The following is a 14494-nucleotide window of genomic DNA, read 5'->3' on the forward strand; positions in this document are numbered from 1 at the left end:
TCAGAGATGGACCATGTGAAGGTGAGGGAAGGGTGGAAATTGGAAGCAAAGTGAATTAAATTTTTTAGTTCAGGGCGAGAGCAGGAAATGGCACTGATACAGTCATCAATGTACCGGGAAAAGAGGAGAGGGAGGGGACCTGAGTAGGACTGGAACAAAGAATGTGCCACAGATCCCACGAAAAGGCAGGCATAGCTAGGACCCACGCGGGTTCCCATAGCAACATCTTTAATTTGGAGGAAGTGAGTGGAGTCAAAGGAGAAGTTGTTCAATGTGAGAACAAGTTCAGCCAGGCGGAGGAGGGTGGTGATGGATGGGGACTGGTTGGACCTCTGTTCAAGGAAGAAGCTGAGCGCCCTTAGGCCACCCTGGTGGGGGATGGAGGTGTAGAGTGATTGGACATCCATAGTGAAAAGAGAGTTGTGATGAATGGTTGTTTTTCAGACTGGAGGAAGGTATGCAGTGGTGTTCCCCAGGGATCAGTACTAGGACCACTGCTTTTCTTGATATATATTAATAACTTAGACTTGGGTGTACAGGGCACAATTTCAAAATTTGCAGATGACACAAAACTTGAAAGTATAGTGAACAGTGAGGAGGATAGTGATAGATTTCAAGAAGACATAGACAGGCTGGTGGAATGGGCAGACACGTGGCAGATGAAATTTAACGCAGAAAAGTGCGAACTGATACATTTTGGTAGGAAGATCGAGGAGAAGCAATATAAACTAAAGGGTACAAATCTAAAAGTGTTGCAGAAACAGAGAGACCTGGGGGTATATGTGCACAAATCATTGAAGGTGGTAGGGCAGGTTGGAAAGTGGTTAAAAAAGCATACGGGACCCTGGACTTCATAAATAGAGGCATAGAGTACAAAAGCAAGGAAGTTATGATGAGCCTTTATAAAATACTGGTTCGGCCTCAACTGAGTATTGTGTCCAATTCTGGGCACCATACTTTAGGAAGGATGTGAAGGCCTTGGAGAGGGTGCAGAAAAGATTTACGAGAATGATTCCAAGGATGAGGGACTTCAGTTACGTGGATAGACTGGAGAAGCTGGGGTTGTTCTCCTTAGAGCAGAGAAGGTTGAGAGGAGATTTGATAGAGGTGCTCAAAATCATGAGGGGTCGAGACAGAATAGATAGCGAGAAACTGTTCTCATTGGCAGAAGGGTCGAGAACCAGAGGACACAGATTTAAGGTGATTGGCAAAGAACCAAAGGCGACATGAGGAAAAACTTTTTTAGGCAGCGAGTGGTTAGGATCTGGAATGCACTGCCTGAAAGGGTGGTGGAGGCAGATTCAATTGTGGTTTTCAAAAGGGAATTGGATAGGTACTTGAAGGAAAAAAATTTGCAGGGCTAGCTGAAGTGTTCTTACAGAGAGCTGGCATGTGCTCGATGGGCCGAATGGCCTCCTTCTGTGCTGACTCTTTATTATAGGCAGTAGCCTAATAAAAGTCAACCATGTGCACAAACAATAAGGACTTTAACTTAACAAAAAACTTTAAAGGAATCTGAACAAATCAAATTAAAATTTTATTCCTCCTTCTGTGCTGCCTATTCATCATAGGCAATTGCCTAATAAAAGTCAACGATGTGCCTCCTTTTTAACCAATAAAAACTGTAAATTAACATAAATTTGAAAGGAACTTTAAATTAAAATGTTCCTCCGTCTACAATTCTAGGCGGAGTCAGGGCCGGGTGATTGACAGGGAGCCCGGAGCGGGGACAGGGCGGGTGATTGACAGGGAGTCCGGGGCGGGGTCACGCCGGATGATTGACAGGGAGCCCGGCGTGGGGACAGGGCGGGTGATTGACAGGAAGCCCGGGGCAGAGTCAGGGCGGTGATTGACAGGGAGCCTGGGGCGGGGTCAGGTCGGGTGATTGACAGGGAGCTCGGGGCGGAGTCAGGGCGGGTGATTGACAGGGAGCCCGGGGCGGGGTCAGGGCGGGTGATTGACAGGGAGCCCGGGGCGGGGTCAGGGCGGGTGATTGACAGGGAGCCTGGGGCGGGGTCAGGCCGGGTGATTGACAGGGAGCCCAGGGCGGGGTCAGGCCGGGTGATTGACAGGGAGCCCGGGGTAGGGTCAGGGAGCCCGGGGTGGGGTCAGGCCGGGTGATTGACAGGGAGCCCGGGGCGGGGTCAGGCCGGGTGATTGACAGGGAGCCCGGGGTAGGGTCAGGGAGCCCGGGGTGGGGTCAGGCCGGGTGATTGACAGGGAGCCCGGGGTAGGGTCAGGGAGCCCGAGGTGGGGTCAGGCCGGGTGATTGACAGGGAGCCCGGGGCGGGGTCAGGCCGGGTGATTGACAGGGAGCCCAGGGCGGGGTCAGGGAGCCCGGGGCGGGTGATTGAGAGGGAGCCCGGGGCGGGGTCAGGCCGGGTGATTGACAGGGAGCCTGGGGCGGGGTCAGGCCGGGTGATTGACAGGGAGCCCGGGGCAGGGACAGGGCGGGTGATTGACAGGGAGCCCGGGGCAGGGTCAGGGAGACGGGGCGGGGTCAGGGAGCCCGGGGCGGGGTCAGGTCGGCTGATTGACAGGGAGCCTGGGGCGGGGTCAGGGCGAGTGATTGACAGGGAGCCGGGGGCAGGGACAGGGCGGGTGATTGACAGGGAGCCTGGGGCGGGGTCAAGGCGAGTGATTGACAGGGAGCCGGGGGCAGGGTCAGGGCAGGTGATTGACAGGGTGCCTGGGGCGGGGTCAGGGCGAGTGATTGACGGGGAGCCCGGGGCGGGGTCAGGCCGGGTGATTGACAGGGAGCCTGGGGCGGGGTCAGGGCGGGTGAATGACAGGGAGCTGGGGGCGGGGTCAGGGCGGGTGATTGACAGGGAGCCCGGGGCAGGGACAGGGAGCCTGGGGCGGGTGATTGACAGGGAGCCCGGGGCGAGTTCAGGCCGGGTGATTGACAGGGAGCCCAGGGCGGGGTCAGGGCGAGTGATTGACAGGGAGCCCGGGGCGGGGTCAGGGCGAGTGATTGACAGGGAGCTGGGGGCAGGGACAGGGCGAGTGATTGACAGGGAGCCCGGGGCGGGGTAAGGGAGCCCGGGGCGGGGTCAGGGCGAGTGATTGACAGGGAGCCCGGGGCGGGGTCAGGGAGCCCAGGGCAGGGTCAGGGCGAGTGATTGACAGGGAGCCCGGGGCGGGGTCAGGGTGAGTGATTGACAGGGAGCCGGGGGCAGGGACAGGGCAAGTGATTGACAGGGAGCCGGGGGCAGGGACAGGGCGAGTGATTGACAGGGAGCCGGGGGTAGGGACAGGGAGCCTGGGGCGGGTGATTAACAGGGAGCCCGTGGCAGGGACAGGGCGGGTGATTGACAGGGAGCCCGGGGTGGGTGATTGACAGGGAGCCGGGGCGGGGTCAGGGTGGGTGATTGACAGCGAGCCCGGGGTGGGTGATTGACAGGGAGCCGGGGGCGGGGTCAGGTCGAGTGATTGACAGGGAGCCCGGGGCAGGGACAGGGCGAGTGATTGACAGGGAGCCCGGGGTAGGGACAGGGAGCCTGGGGCGGGTGATTGACAGGGAGCCCGTGGCAGGGACAGGGCGGATGATTGACAGGGAGCCCGGGGTGGGTGATTGACAGGGAGCCGGGGCGGGGTCAGGGCGGGTGATTGACAGGGAGCCCAGGGCGGGGTCAGGGCGGGTGATTGACAGGGAGCCGGGGGCGGGGTCAGGACAATTGATTGACAGGGAGCCCGGGGCGTGGTCGGGGCGGGTGATTGACAGGGAGCCGGGGGCGCGGTCAGGGCAGGTGATTGACAGGGAGCCTGGGGCGGGGTCAGGGCGGGTGATTGACAGGGAGCCTGGGGCGGGGTCAGCGAGCCCGGGTCGGGTGATTGAGAGGGAGCCCGGGGCGGGGTCAGAGCGGGAGATTGGCAGGGAGCCCGGGGGCGGGGTCAGGGCGGGTGATTGACAGGGAGCCCGGGGCAGGGTCAGGGAGCCCAGGGCGGGGTCAGGGCGGGTGATTGACAGGGAGCCCGGGGCGGGGTCAGGGCAGGTGATTGACAGGGAGCCCGGGGCGGGGTCAGGGAGCCCGGGTCGGGTGATTGACAGGGAGCCCGGGGCGGGGTCAGGGAGCCCGAGTCAGGTGATTGACAGGGAGCCCGGGGTGGGGTCAGGGCGGGTGATTGACAGGGAGCCCGGGGTGGGGTCAAGGCGGGTGATTGACAGGGAGCCTGGGGCGTGGTCAGGGCGGGTGATTGACAGGGAGCCCGGCGCAAGGACAGGCGGGTGATTGACAGGGAGCCCGGGGCAGGGTCAGGGAGCCCAGGGCGGGGTCAGGGCGGGTGATTGACAGGGAGCCCGGGGCGGGGTCAGGGCAGGTGATTGACAGGGAGCCCGGGGCGGGGTCAGGGAGCCCGGGTCGGGTGATTGACAGGGAGCCCGGGGCGGGGTCAGGGAGCCCGAGTCAGGTGATTGACAGGGAGCCCGGGGTGGGGTCAGGGCGGGTGATTGACAGGGAGCCCGGGGCGGGGTCAGGGCGGGTGATTGACAGGGAGCCCGGCGCAAGGACAGGCGGGTGATTGACAGGGAGCCCGGGGCGGGGTCAGGGCGGGTGATTGACAGGGAGCCTGGGGCGGGGACAGGGAGCCCGGGGCGGGGTCAGGGCGGGTGATTGACATGGAGCCAGGGGCAGGGTCAGGGCGGGTGATTGACAGGGAGCCTGGGGCGGGGTCAGGGTGGGTGATTGGCAGGGAGCCTGGGGCGGGGACAGGGAGCCCGGGGCGGGGTCAGGGCGGGTGATTGACATGGAGCCGGGGGCAGGGTCAGGGCGGGTGATTGACAGGGAGCCTGGGGCGGGGTCAGGGCGGGTAATTGACAGGGAGCTGGGGGTGGGGTCAGGGCGGGTCATTGACAGGGAGCTGGGGGCGGGGTCAGGGCGGGTGATTGACAGGGAGCCCGGGGCGGGGTCAGGGCTGGTGATTGACAGGGAGCCCGGGGCGGGGTCAGGGCGGGTGATTGACAGGGAGCTGGGGGCGGGGTCAGGGTGGGTGATTGACAGGGAGCCCGGGACGGGGTCAGGGCGGGTGATTGACAGGGAGCTGGGGGCGGGGTCAGGGTGGGTGATTGACAGGGAGCCCGGGGCGGGGTCAGGGCGGGTGATTGACAGGGAGCCCGGCACAGGGACAGGGACAGGGACCCTGGGGCGGGGTCAGGATGGGTGATTGACAGGGAGCCCGGCACAGGGACAGGGAGCCTGGGGCGAGGTCAGGGCGGGTGATTGACAGGGAGCCCAGCACAGGGACAGGGAGCCTGGGCTGGGGTCAGGGCGGGTGATTGACAGGGAGCCCGGCACAGGGACAGGGAGCCTGGGGCGGGGTCAGGGCGGGTGATTGACAGGGAGCCCGGCACAGGGACAGGGAGCCTGTGGCGGGGTCAGGGCGGGTGATTGACAGGGAGCCCGGCACAGGGACAGGGAGCCTGGCCAGCCAGATTGCCTCCCTCTCTCCCGCGGCCATGTTCGCGCCCGGGTGGCCCTGGAGATGGAGCACGCGGTGTCCGCCGGCGCGCTCGAGCACTTCCGTGACCGGTGGGCGCCGCGGGGACTGGACTGCATAATTGGATTGGACAACCAAATTTTAATTTGATTTGCTAAGGTTTATTTTAAGTTTTAGAGGTTTATTTACAGTTTATTTGTTTAATTTACTTGGTCCATTAAAAGAGGCACAGGGAGCCTGGGGCGGGGTCAGGGCGGGTGATTGACAGTGAGCCCGGCACAGGGACAGGGAGCCTGGGGCGGGGTCAGGGCGGGTGATTGACAGGGAGCCCGGCACAGAGACAGGGAGCCAGGGGCGGGGTCAGGGCGGGTGATTGACAGGGAGCCTGGGGCGGGGTCAGGGCGGGTGATTGACAGGGAACTCGAGGAACAGCACCTCATCTTCCAATTAGGCACTCTGCAGCCTTCCGGACTCAATATTGAGTTCAACAATTTCAGATCATAAGCTCGGCCCCCATTTCATTTTCTCTTGTAATTGTTCCACTCCTTTCCCCCGCCCCCCCCTTTAATTTTGTTTCGCTCTCACACCTGGCAGCTATCTTTTGCCCTGCCAGTACACTTTACACCTAATCCCAGCCTATTACCACCTCGTCTAGCTTCTAATCTCTTTTACTTCTTTTGTTTCTTTTATTCTTTTGTCCGATCGCAGCCCTGCCTTCGATCTAGTTTCTTTTCTTTCCAGTTTTGAAGAAGGGTTCAACCCGAAACGTCAACTCAAATTTCTCTCCACGGATGTTGCCTGACCTGCTGAGTTTTTCCAGCATTTTCTGTTGTTATTTACAGGGACAGGGAGCCTGGGGCGGGGTCAGGGCGGGTGATTGACAGGGAGCCCGGCACAGGGCCAGGGAGCCTGGGCCGGGGTCAGGGCGGGTGATTGACAGGGAGCCTGGGCGGGGTCAGGGCAGGTGATTGACAGGGAGCCCGGCACAGGGACAGGGAGCCTGGGGCGGGGTCAGGGCGGGTGATTGACAGGGAGCCCGGGGCGGGGTCAGGGCGGGTGATTGACAGGGAGCCCGGGGCGGGGGTCAGGGCGGGTGATTGACAGGCTCTGTGCCGGCGCTGTACTAACGCTGGGGAGGCGGCACTTCCTGTGTTCTCAGCCACACTTGAAGCTGGTGATAAAATCCTGCGGCTCGCCGGACCGGCGTGGACGACCTTGAGGACGAGTGTGCGCTGTCGGGAGTTAGGTGAGGATGCCTTTCTGAATGGTGATAGGGGAATAAACGGGAAGGCAGCCGCGGACGTTGCGCTCGTGCTCATTTGACCTTCCTTTTGGAGCCCGGCGTTGTTGCAGTTAAGACAAGGACAGGTTTCGGCTCGGAGATTGAGTTTTGTGAAGCTATAAATGTTTGACTCCTGGTGGCCTTTTTTAAAAGGTAGTCTAGCTCGGTTTCAGCCAGGAGTTAGTGAGCTGGGATAGCGCTACCCTTTCTAAATTCAAGAGACGGTGGGTCACATCCTCTGCAGCAAAGGCAAGGGACTGCGGATGCTGGAAATACTCAGCAGGTCAGGCAGCATCTGTGGAGAGAGAAACAGTTAACGTTTCAGGTCGGTCCTTCTGGTGTTAGAGGCAGAGTAAAGTGAATCGGTCACTGGCCGAGAACAGGCCTGAATCCGTTCACCAGAAGCAGCAGTTTTAAGTCTCTGTTTAAGGACGTTTAACGTTTTAATGTGAAATGTAGTGTAGCATCTAGTCAGGAAACTTGGTTTTAAAACTCGGCATTGCGATCAATATTGTAAGTTTCGAGGTGCCCCCTTGGGTGTGCAGGAAGTTCTCGTGTTTCTCCCGACTATCTGCTGCCGGCTTTTGTTTTAGACCAAACTCTGATTGATTAATTGGATGGGAAGTGAAGTACGATTAATTGGTATCTGTTCCAATGCGAGTTGCTTGTCGCGCTTTAAAAAGCTGAGATTGGAGATCAGACCTGCAGGTTTGAGCGGGAGTTACTACCGCCGAGAAAATGTAACTCCTTGTCTTTTTTTTTAAGGGATTAATAACTATATCGCCAGTCTTGTAGGTGTGATTTAAAGAAAGGGTTCCAGTGTTTCCAGGCTTCGGAACAACCCGACTAGGTGGCTGGTTGTCTGAATTTGGGGAAGTGAAGGGCAGTAATAGGAGAGCGGCAGCTCTAGGCCGAGTGTCATTATTATTATTATTAAACTGTTATAAAATAACCCGAGCACTTTATACCGCAGCGTGCAGGGAACTACCGGGCAGTAGCCGTATTCGGCTCTTTGGTTTAACTCCGTTGCCCTTTTTTGTAATCGCCTTGTTTCACCTTGTGCAGTATCGGTTTCGGTATTGGTGACTTGCTCACTTCAGCAAGGTTGAGTCACTCCTTCCATTCGACACTTCTAGAATGACTCATTTCCGGTATCCTATTCTGTTCACGATTGAGGATTTTAATGTTTAAAGACACTTGAAAATTTACAATAATCGGATTTTTTGACCCACGTTAGGGTTTAGAATGACCTTCAGTTTGTCCTTTAATCTTTCCTCCGTTCGTTTCAAGCTGTGACGCGAGTATGCATGTTTAATTTAAAGCTAAAAATAAAAACACGGGCCAGCATTTTTTTATTTAAATAAAATTGCTTTGATAGGTTTATAAATTACTTTTGAGAATGAAGGATTTAGCAATCCTGCCACAGCTCTGAAACGGCCATTATCAAAGTCACAAATGACATCCTATGTGATTAACTGTGGTAAACTATCTCTTCTCCTTCTCTACCTGTTGACCACGCCATCCTCCTCCAATACCTCTGTCATCGGGCTAGGTGAGTGGCCCTCGCCTGATTCCATTCTTCTCTGTCCAGCCGTAGCCAGAGAATCACCTGCAATGGCTTCTTTCCTGCACAATTACCTCTGGAGCTCCCCAAGGATCTCTCCTTGGCCCCCTCTTATTTCTCATCTACATGTTGCCCCAAAAACATGATGTCAGGGTCCATGTGTATGCTGATGACACCCAGCCCTGCCTCACCATCACCTTTCAACCCCTGCACTGTGCTGCTTGTCTGACATCCAGTATTAGATGAGCAGAAATTTCCTCCAACTGAATAATGGGAAGACAGTAGCCATTGACTTTGTTCCCCACCACAAACTCCGTTCCCTAGCCACCAATTCCATCCCTCTTTCTGGTTACTGTCTGAGGCCGAACCAAAACCTCAGCAACCTTGGCGTTCTATTTGAACCCTGAGATGAGCTTCCTCCACATCAGCTCTGCTCTTGTCACCAAGACCACCTACTTCCACCCCTGTAATATCGCCTGTCTCTGACCCTTGCTTCAACTCATTTGCTGCTGGAGCCCTCATCTGTGCCTTTGTTGCTTCTAGACTTTACTATTCCAACGCTCTCCTGGCCAACCTCTCATTTTCCACCCTCCATAAACTTGATCTCATCCAAAACTCTGCCCGTATCCTAACTCGCACCAAGTCCCGTTCACCCATCACCCCGTGCTTGCTGACCTTACATTGGCTCCAGTCCGGCACTGTCTTGGTTTTAAAATTCTCATAACTGTTTTCAAATCCCTCTATGGCCTACCCTCCCGATCTCTGTTGGGCCCAGTTTGATGTGAACTGAACGAGGGAGTTTCGCCCTGTTTTGCTTTAGTCAGTTTGGGCTTTCCCACTAGATTTAGACTCTGTTTAGCAGCTGTAAAGTTTTTTTTGAACCAATGCTAAACTTGTGGAGAGTGAATCCACTGGTTCAAAAGTTTGACATGAATAAGCTTTACATGTTACTGTTGCAGTGACCTCTTGACAAGTTCCTTAAACAAAGCAGTGATGAGTTTAGAATGTAAATGTTTTTTAGATGCACTATCCTAATTTAGTGCTTTTAATGGTTGCACCTTCACAATGAACCAGAGCTGTTGCAAAGTCACTACTTGAAGTGGGCAGTGGTACTTCATTCCTCTTTTCTCTCCCTCAAGTAACGACAGAGCAAAATGGGTGACGTAGAGAAGGGCAAGAAGGTCTTTGTTCAGAAGTGTGCACAATGCCACACTGTTGAAAATGGAGGCAAGCACAAGACTGGGCCAAATCTGTCTGGTTTATTTGGACGCAAGACTGGCCAGGCTGAAGGATTTTCTTACACAGAAGCAAACAGAACCAAAGGTAGGTTGTTTTAGATGAAGATTGCTATCTCAGCTACTTGAATTAGCAATTCTTAACAATTATCTATAATTAGTTACATAAATTGAATACAGATAGCATGAGAAAGGTATCTTAATAGATGGCTTGAAAAGTGAGGCTTCAGGCACTTCATTCTATGTCAGCTTTTGAATTGTTAAGATTGCTTCTCATCCTTTAAAATTTGTTTAAATAACTAAAGGCACAATAAAATCTGTATCTTTGTATGGCTTAAGTAATACATTTACAAAACTTACATCAAAAGGTGAGTTTTTGTGTGAGGCCAAAGTCTGCATATATAAAAAAAAAACTTATGTACAGAGATACATACTTTGCATTTATGAAGTTTTCCAATCATTGCTTTCACTATTGGTTCCATGCATTGACAAATGTTTTAATTGAACAACATTTGGTGGTTACAATCTTCATAAGTGAACAATTTTAACTGCTAATGAATTAAGGCTCTTGAATGAAAACTTGCTTTTACACAAATGAAATTAAAAGTCAGTCTTACAATCTTACAGAAATTGAATGCATCCTAGAATGTTGAGGAATTTTTGACCCCAATTTTTATAAATCTTTGCATTGGAAGTTGTCCTAAAGGAAAGGAGGGCTCAAGTACAGAAATCACAAAGATAGTAGACAGGTACAAAAAATAATTAAAAAGGCTAATGGAATGTTGGCCTTCATCATCTTAAGAGGGGTGGAAGTTATGTTGCTGCTGTACATAAACCCCCATCTGGAGTACTGCATTCCGTTCTGGGCGCCGCACCTCAGGAAGGATGTATTGGCCATGGAGGGACTACAGTGCAGATTCACCAGAATAATGCTGGGGTGAAAAGGGTTAAATTATGAGCATAGACTACACTTGTATTCCCTTGAATATAGAAGATTAAGGGGTGATCTAATTGAAGTGTTTTTAAGATGATTAAAGGATTTCATAGAGTATATAGAGTGAAACTCTCTTTCCTCTGGTGGGAGAGTCCAGAACAAGGGGGCATTACTTTAAAATTAGAGATAGGCTGATCGGGGTGATGTCAGAAAGCACATCTTCCCACAAAGGGTAGTCGAAATCTTGAACTCTTTTCCCCCAGAAAGCTGTTGAGGCTAGGTCAATTGAAAATTTCTAAACTGAGATTAATAGATTTTTGTTAGGCAAGGGTCTTGAGGGTTATGGAACCAAGGTGGGGGAGTTAAGAAACCGATCAAACGTGATCTAATTGAATGGTGGAACAGACTCGAGGGTCTGAATGGCCTATTCCTGTTCCTATGAGGGTTGCCTATGTTAAAGGGGGAAATGGAAAAACCAGGGAACTGTAGACCAGTGAGCCGAACATCAGTAGTGGGTAAGTTTCTAAAATAAAATGAATACGCTCTTAGAAAGACACGGGTAAGTTGAAGGCAACCAGTCTGAATTTGTTTAAGTGCATGGCAAATTTGAGTTATTTAAAGAAATAATCCTGTGATGTTTATGTAGACTTTCAAAGGCACTTCATAAGATGATGCATAGGACCCTTGTTGATAAAGGTGCAATATGAAAGGGAATGTGGCAGTATGGGTAGGAAGTTGGTTAAAGGACAGAAAACAATCTTGATGGTGGGAAAAGTTGATAAAACTCATTGTAACCGATTGCATGTCCCTCTCCAGCCATTGTTTTGGATTGTTTGCAACCTCCGCATTCTATTCAACCCAAGCTGATTTTCACCTTTGTAGCATTGCCTGTCTCCATCTCAGCCCATCTGCTGAAATTCTCATTCCATGCTTTTTGTCACCTCTAGAATCCACTATTCAAATTGGAGCTTTTCATTAGAACAAAAATTACATGAAGATCTGATTTGTTCAAAGTTAAAGGGATTTGATGTGTCATGAGAAGTTTCTGCTGGTTGAGTTGATAACCTGAGGTTATAAATTTAAGATCTTTAGAAGAATGAAGGGAGCATTAAGATCATTTTATTATGCATTGGGCTGTTGGGATGTAGAATGCCCTACCAGAAACAGTGGTTTAGAGGTCCAAGTACATGTCATTAAAGGCTAGCTTGCAGGTGTCAAAAGTGATCTGGTGTTAATGGTACCTGGATAATCACAAGATATAGAATATATACTTTAGGGCAGATGTATTGGCCTGGTGATGGGGCAGTCACAGAATCACAGAAACCCCACAGTGCAGATAGAGGCCATTTCGGCCCATCGAGCCTGCACCGACACATATCCCACCCGATCCCCGTAACCCCTACACCAACACATATCCCACTCTATCCCCGTAACCCCACGTATTTAATCCCCCTAACACTAAGGGTCAATTTATCATAGCCAATCAACCGAACCCGCACATCTTTGGACTGTGGGAGGAAACCGGAACACCCGGAGGAAACCCACGCAAACACGGGGAGAATGTGCAAACTCCAGTGACTCCAGTCCCATGACTATACACTCAGATAAAGGAGTGAGCTGTAACAGACCAGGTAGATGTGGATTGAATTCCCAGGATGTTAAAGGTGACTTTGATTTTAAGGCATTGAAATAATGAAGGAAACTGGGTACATGTGGAAGAATCCCTCTATTGTATCTGACCTGAAGATGCATATTGCTCATCAGTTCATTCCTTGACCACAAAGTCCTCCATTCTCATTACATTTTCGCATTTCATCCTAAATTCACTCCCTTGTGAGATGCTGCTCCATGGACTTCCACAACCTTGCTCAAATGATTATTCATGTTTGAGCCGTGACTAAATGCAAGAACCCTTGATTACAGATGTCATTAGAGCACTTTCAGCAGTGGTTGCTGGATAGTGATCAGGTGTAGGAGCTGTGCCTTCCCTTACCCTCGTCCTCCTAAAATCCAGAGATACTCGGGCCAATTGGTTCTGCATGGCTCAGTTGCTCATGGTGTAAACCTGTTGAACCATTAGGACAGCCTTCTGTTTCTTGAGGACAGCTGTTTTATGGGAGGGGGTGGGGTCCCATTTATTTCTTGCATTTTCTTCATTTGCTGGTGCTCATGTTCTTGTCGTTCTGTGTAGGTATTACCTGGGAGGAGGAGACACTCAGGATTTACCTGGAGAATCCGAAGAAATATATCCCAGGAACAAAAATGATCTTTGCAGGTCTCAAGAAGAAGAGTGAGCGTGAAGACTTGATAGCTTATCTCAAATCTGCCACAGCCAAGTAACTTTCAGCCACAGCATCTGCTGCCTTTATTTATTGATGGGTAGATTTGTTTCTCAATTGAGCAACCTGGAAGTGGTGGCACTATCAATGTTGCAATTGAATTTTTAACTATCTGTGATGGGTTTTTTAACCGTGCGTGTCCTGTTCAAGGCATTCTCTACCATCCTGTAACACTGTACTGTTCAGTTTTAAACTTATAAATCACTGGTGACCCTTTCTATTAATCACACAATAAAAGGGACTGTCAATCACCCACATTGTTTCTGTTCATTGTACTGTCACTAGTGGTGTAATCTATTCAACTATGGTGATGGGGTAATGTACTAACTGTTTGGGTTTTCCCAGCCAGAACTATTGGAGTAAAGGCCAGTCACTGCTATGAATTGGAGGTTGCTTTAGCTGAACCATTCACAACATCTACTGGCAGTCTTTGGAACAAGTACTAATTACCCCTTTTTAGTTGGAGAACAGAGACCTGGGAAGTAGGGGCCAATTTAATGGGAGGTTGAGAACAGAAGGTGGTTACTATTCGGGTATTTAAGTTTAGGGTTGCTCTGTATCTCAATTTTAAAAAAGAAAATGGGATTGATGTATTTTAGTTCTAGTTTGTATTCATTCGCACCAGATTCAGTGCCTGAAAGTTGTATTACACTACATGTTGCAACATGAGATTTGATGCTGTTTAAACTAAGTTTGTTTTCACGGTAAGTTCTACAGAAAGTTACACCGCACATATTAAACTGCAGGTCAGATTACACAACCTCTAGAAAAATTGACACATTAATTTAAGATGCAAGTATTAGATCTTGTGCAATTTTGATGGTGCTACCAGTTGTATTTGACATGACCCCAAATTGGTGATTTCTTCAAATACAATAGGTTTTTTCAAATGCAAGTACGTACTTGAATGATCTATGCCTTGCTAATATCTGTAAAACACTGTCCCCTACTTCTAACTTCAGCGGGTGGCCAATGAGTCTGTCACATAACCAAAGCACCTGGGTTTATATATTGAAAAAATCATGCTGGGGAAAATGTTAAATCATTTAATATCTTTTGTAAGCAAATTTAAAGTTAATGTGCTGGATGGCGATGAATATTTACAAAAAACAGTTAAATCGGGTGTCCATATCATGAAAGCTTTCATAGGAAGCTTTGGAAGTTATGTACTTCAGTTGAGTTTTTCCATTGCAGCTGTTGCATTTCCAGGCATATGTAAATAGAGTAAGGAGGAGAGGTAGCAAATTTGAAGGATCTTGTTCTTTCAGTTGCATTATTGCTACTAATGCCTTAATGACTCACCTGGCTTGGTGCTCTTCCTATTAAATTGGCTTCCACGCAAGCTAATCTCCCATCTGTTAATAGGCCCTGGTACCATAACTTTTTTTTATATAAATGCTGCTTTCCTGGGTGATGGAAACCAATTATTACCAGTCTACAGTGGAATTTTTCCTGCAGCTTTTTCATTTTGATCTAGAATAACCATGAGGGATAACGTTTGCTGACTTAGCTGATCCTTAGTGTGATTATAACAAAGCTTTCTTCACTGTTTTTCACCTTGGTACAAATACACCATTTTAATTTGCCTTTAATGGTCAAAATAACAACTCAGAAAGGTGTTCAAGCTGATTCACTAAATGCAGTTCCTGAAGTTTGAATCATTTTACACCTTCATTACATTACTTGTGCATTCTGATTAGTGAG

The 14494-nt window shown here is 50.8% G+C and overlaps 1 protein-coding gene across 3 annotated transcripts; it reads left to right on the forward strand.

The window, feature by feature from the left end:
* Positions 1-6557: 6557 nt before the first annotated feature.
* On the forward strand, positions 6558-13041 carry LOC147117574 (cytochrome c). 3 transcript variants are annotated; one of them, XM_085988676.1, is made up of 3 exons: positions 6558-6682; positions 9422-9605; positions 12643-13041. In XM_085988676.1, exons 2-3 carry the CDS (start codon positions 9437-9439, stop codon positions 12789-12791), a joined length of 318 nt encoding a protein of 105 aa, XP_085844802.1. In that variant the 5' UTR covers positions 6558-6682; positions 9422-9436; the 3' UTR covers positions 12792-13041. The 3 variants fall into 3 exon arrangements, with proteins under 3 accessions (XP_085844802.1, XP_085844803.1, XP_085844804.1); XM_085988677.1 differs by lacking the exon at positions 6558-6682 and adding an exon at positions 6689-6788; XM_085988678.1 differs by lacking the exon at positions 6558-6682 and adding an exon at positions 6800-6871.
* The last annotated feature ends 1453 nt before the right edge of the window (positions 13042-14494 follow it).

The sequence above is a fragment of the Somniosus microcephalus genome, chromosome 5, assembly GCF_052327205.1.
Source record: "Somniosus microcephalus isolate GS21.2 chromosome 5, FLI_Smic_1.0, whole genome shotgun sequence".
Lineage (NCBI taxonomy): Eukaryota > Metazoa > Chordata > Chondrichthyes > Squaliformes > Somniosidae > Somniosus > Somniosus microcephalus.

Excerpts from the sequence above, each read along its gene's own strand:
- LOC147117574 (XM_085988676.1), top strand. The coding sequence starts at position 9,437 with ATGGGTGACGTAGAGAAGGGCAAGAAGGTCTTTGTTCAGAAGTGTGCA. Across the intron at positions 9,606-12,642 it reads AGAAGCAAACAGAACCAAAG|GTATTACCTGGGAGGAGGAG; the intron begins GTAGGTTGTTTT and ends CGTTCTGTGTAG.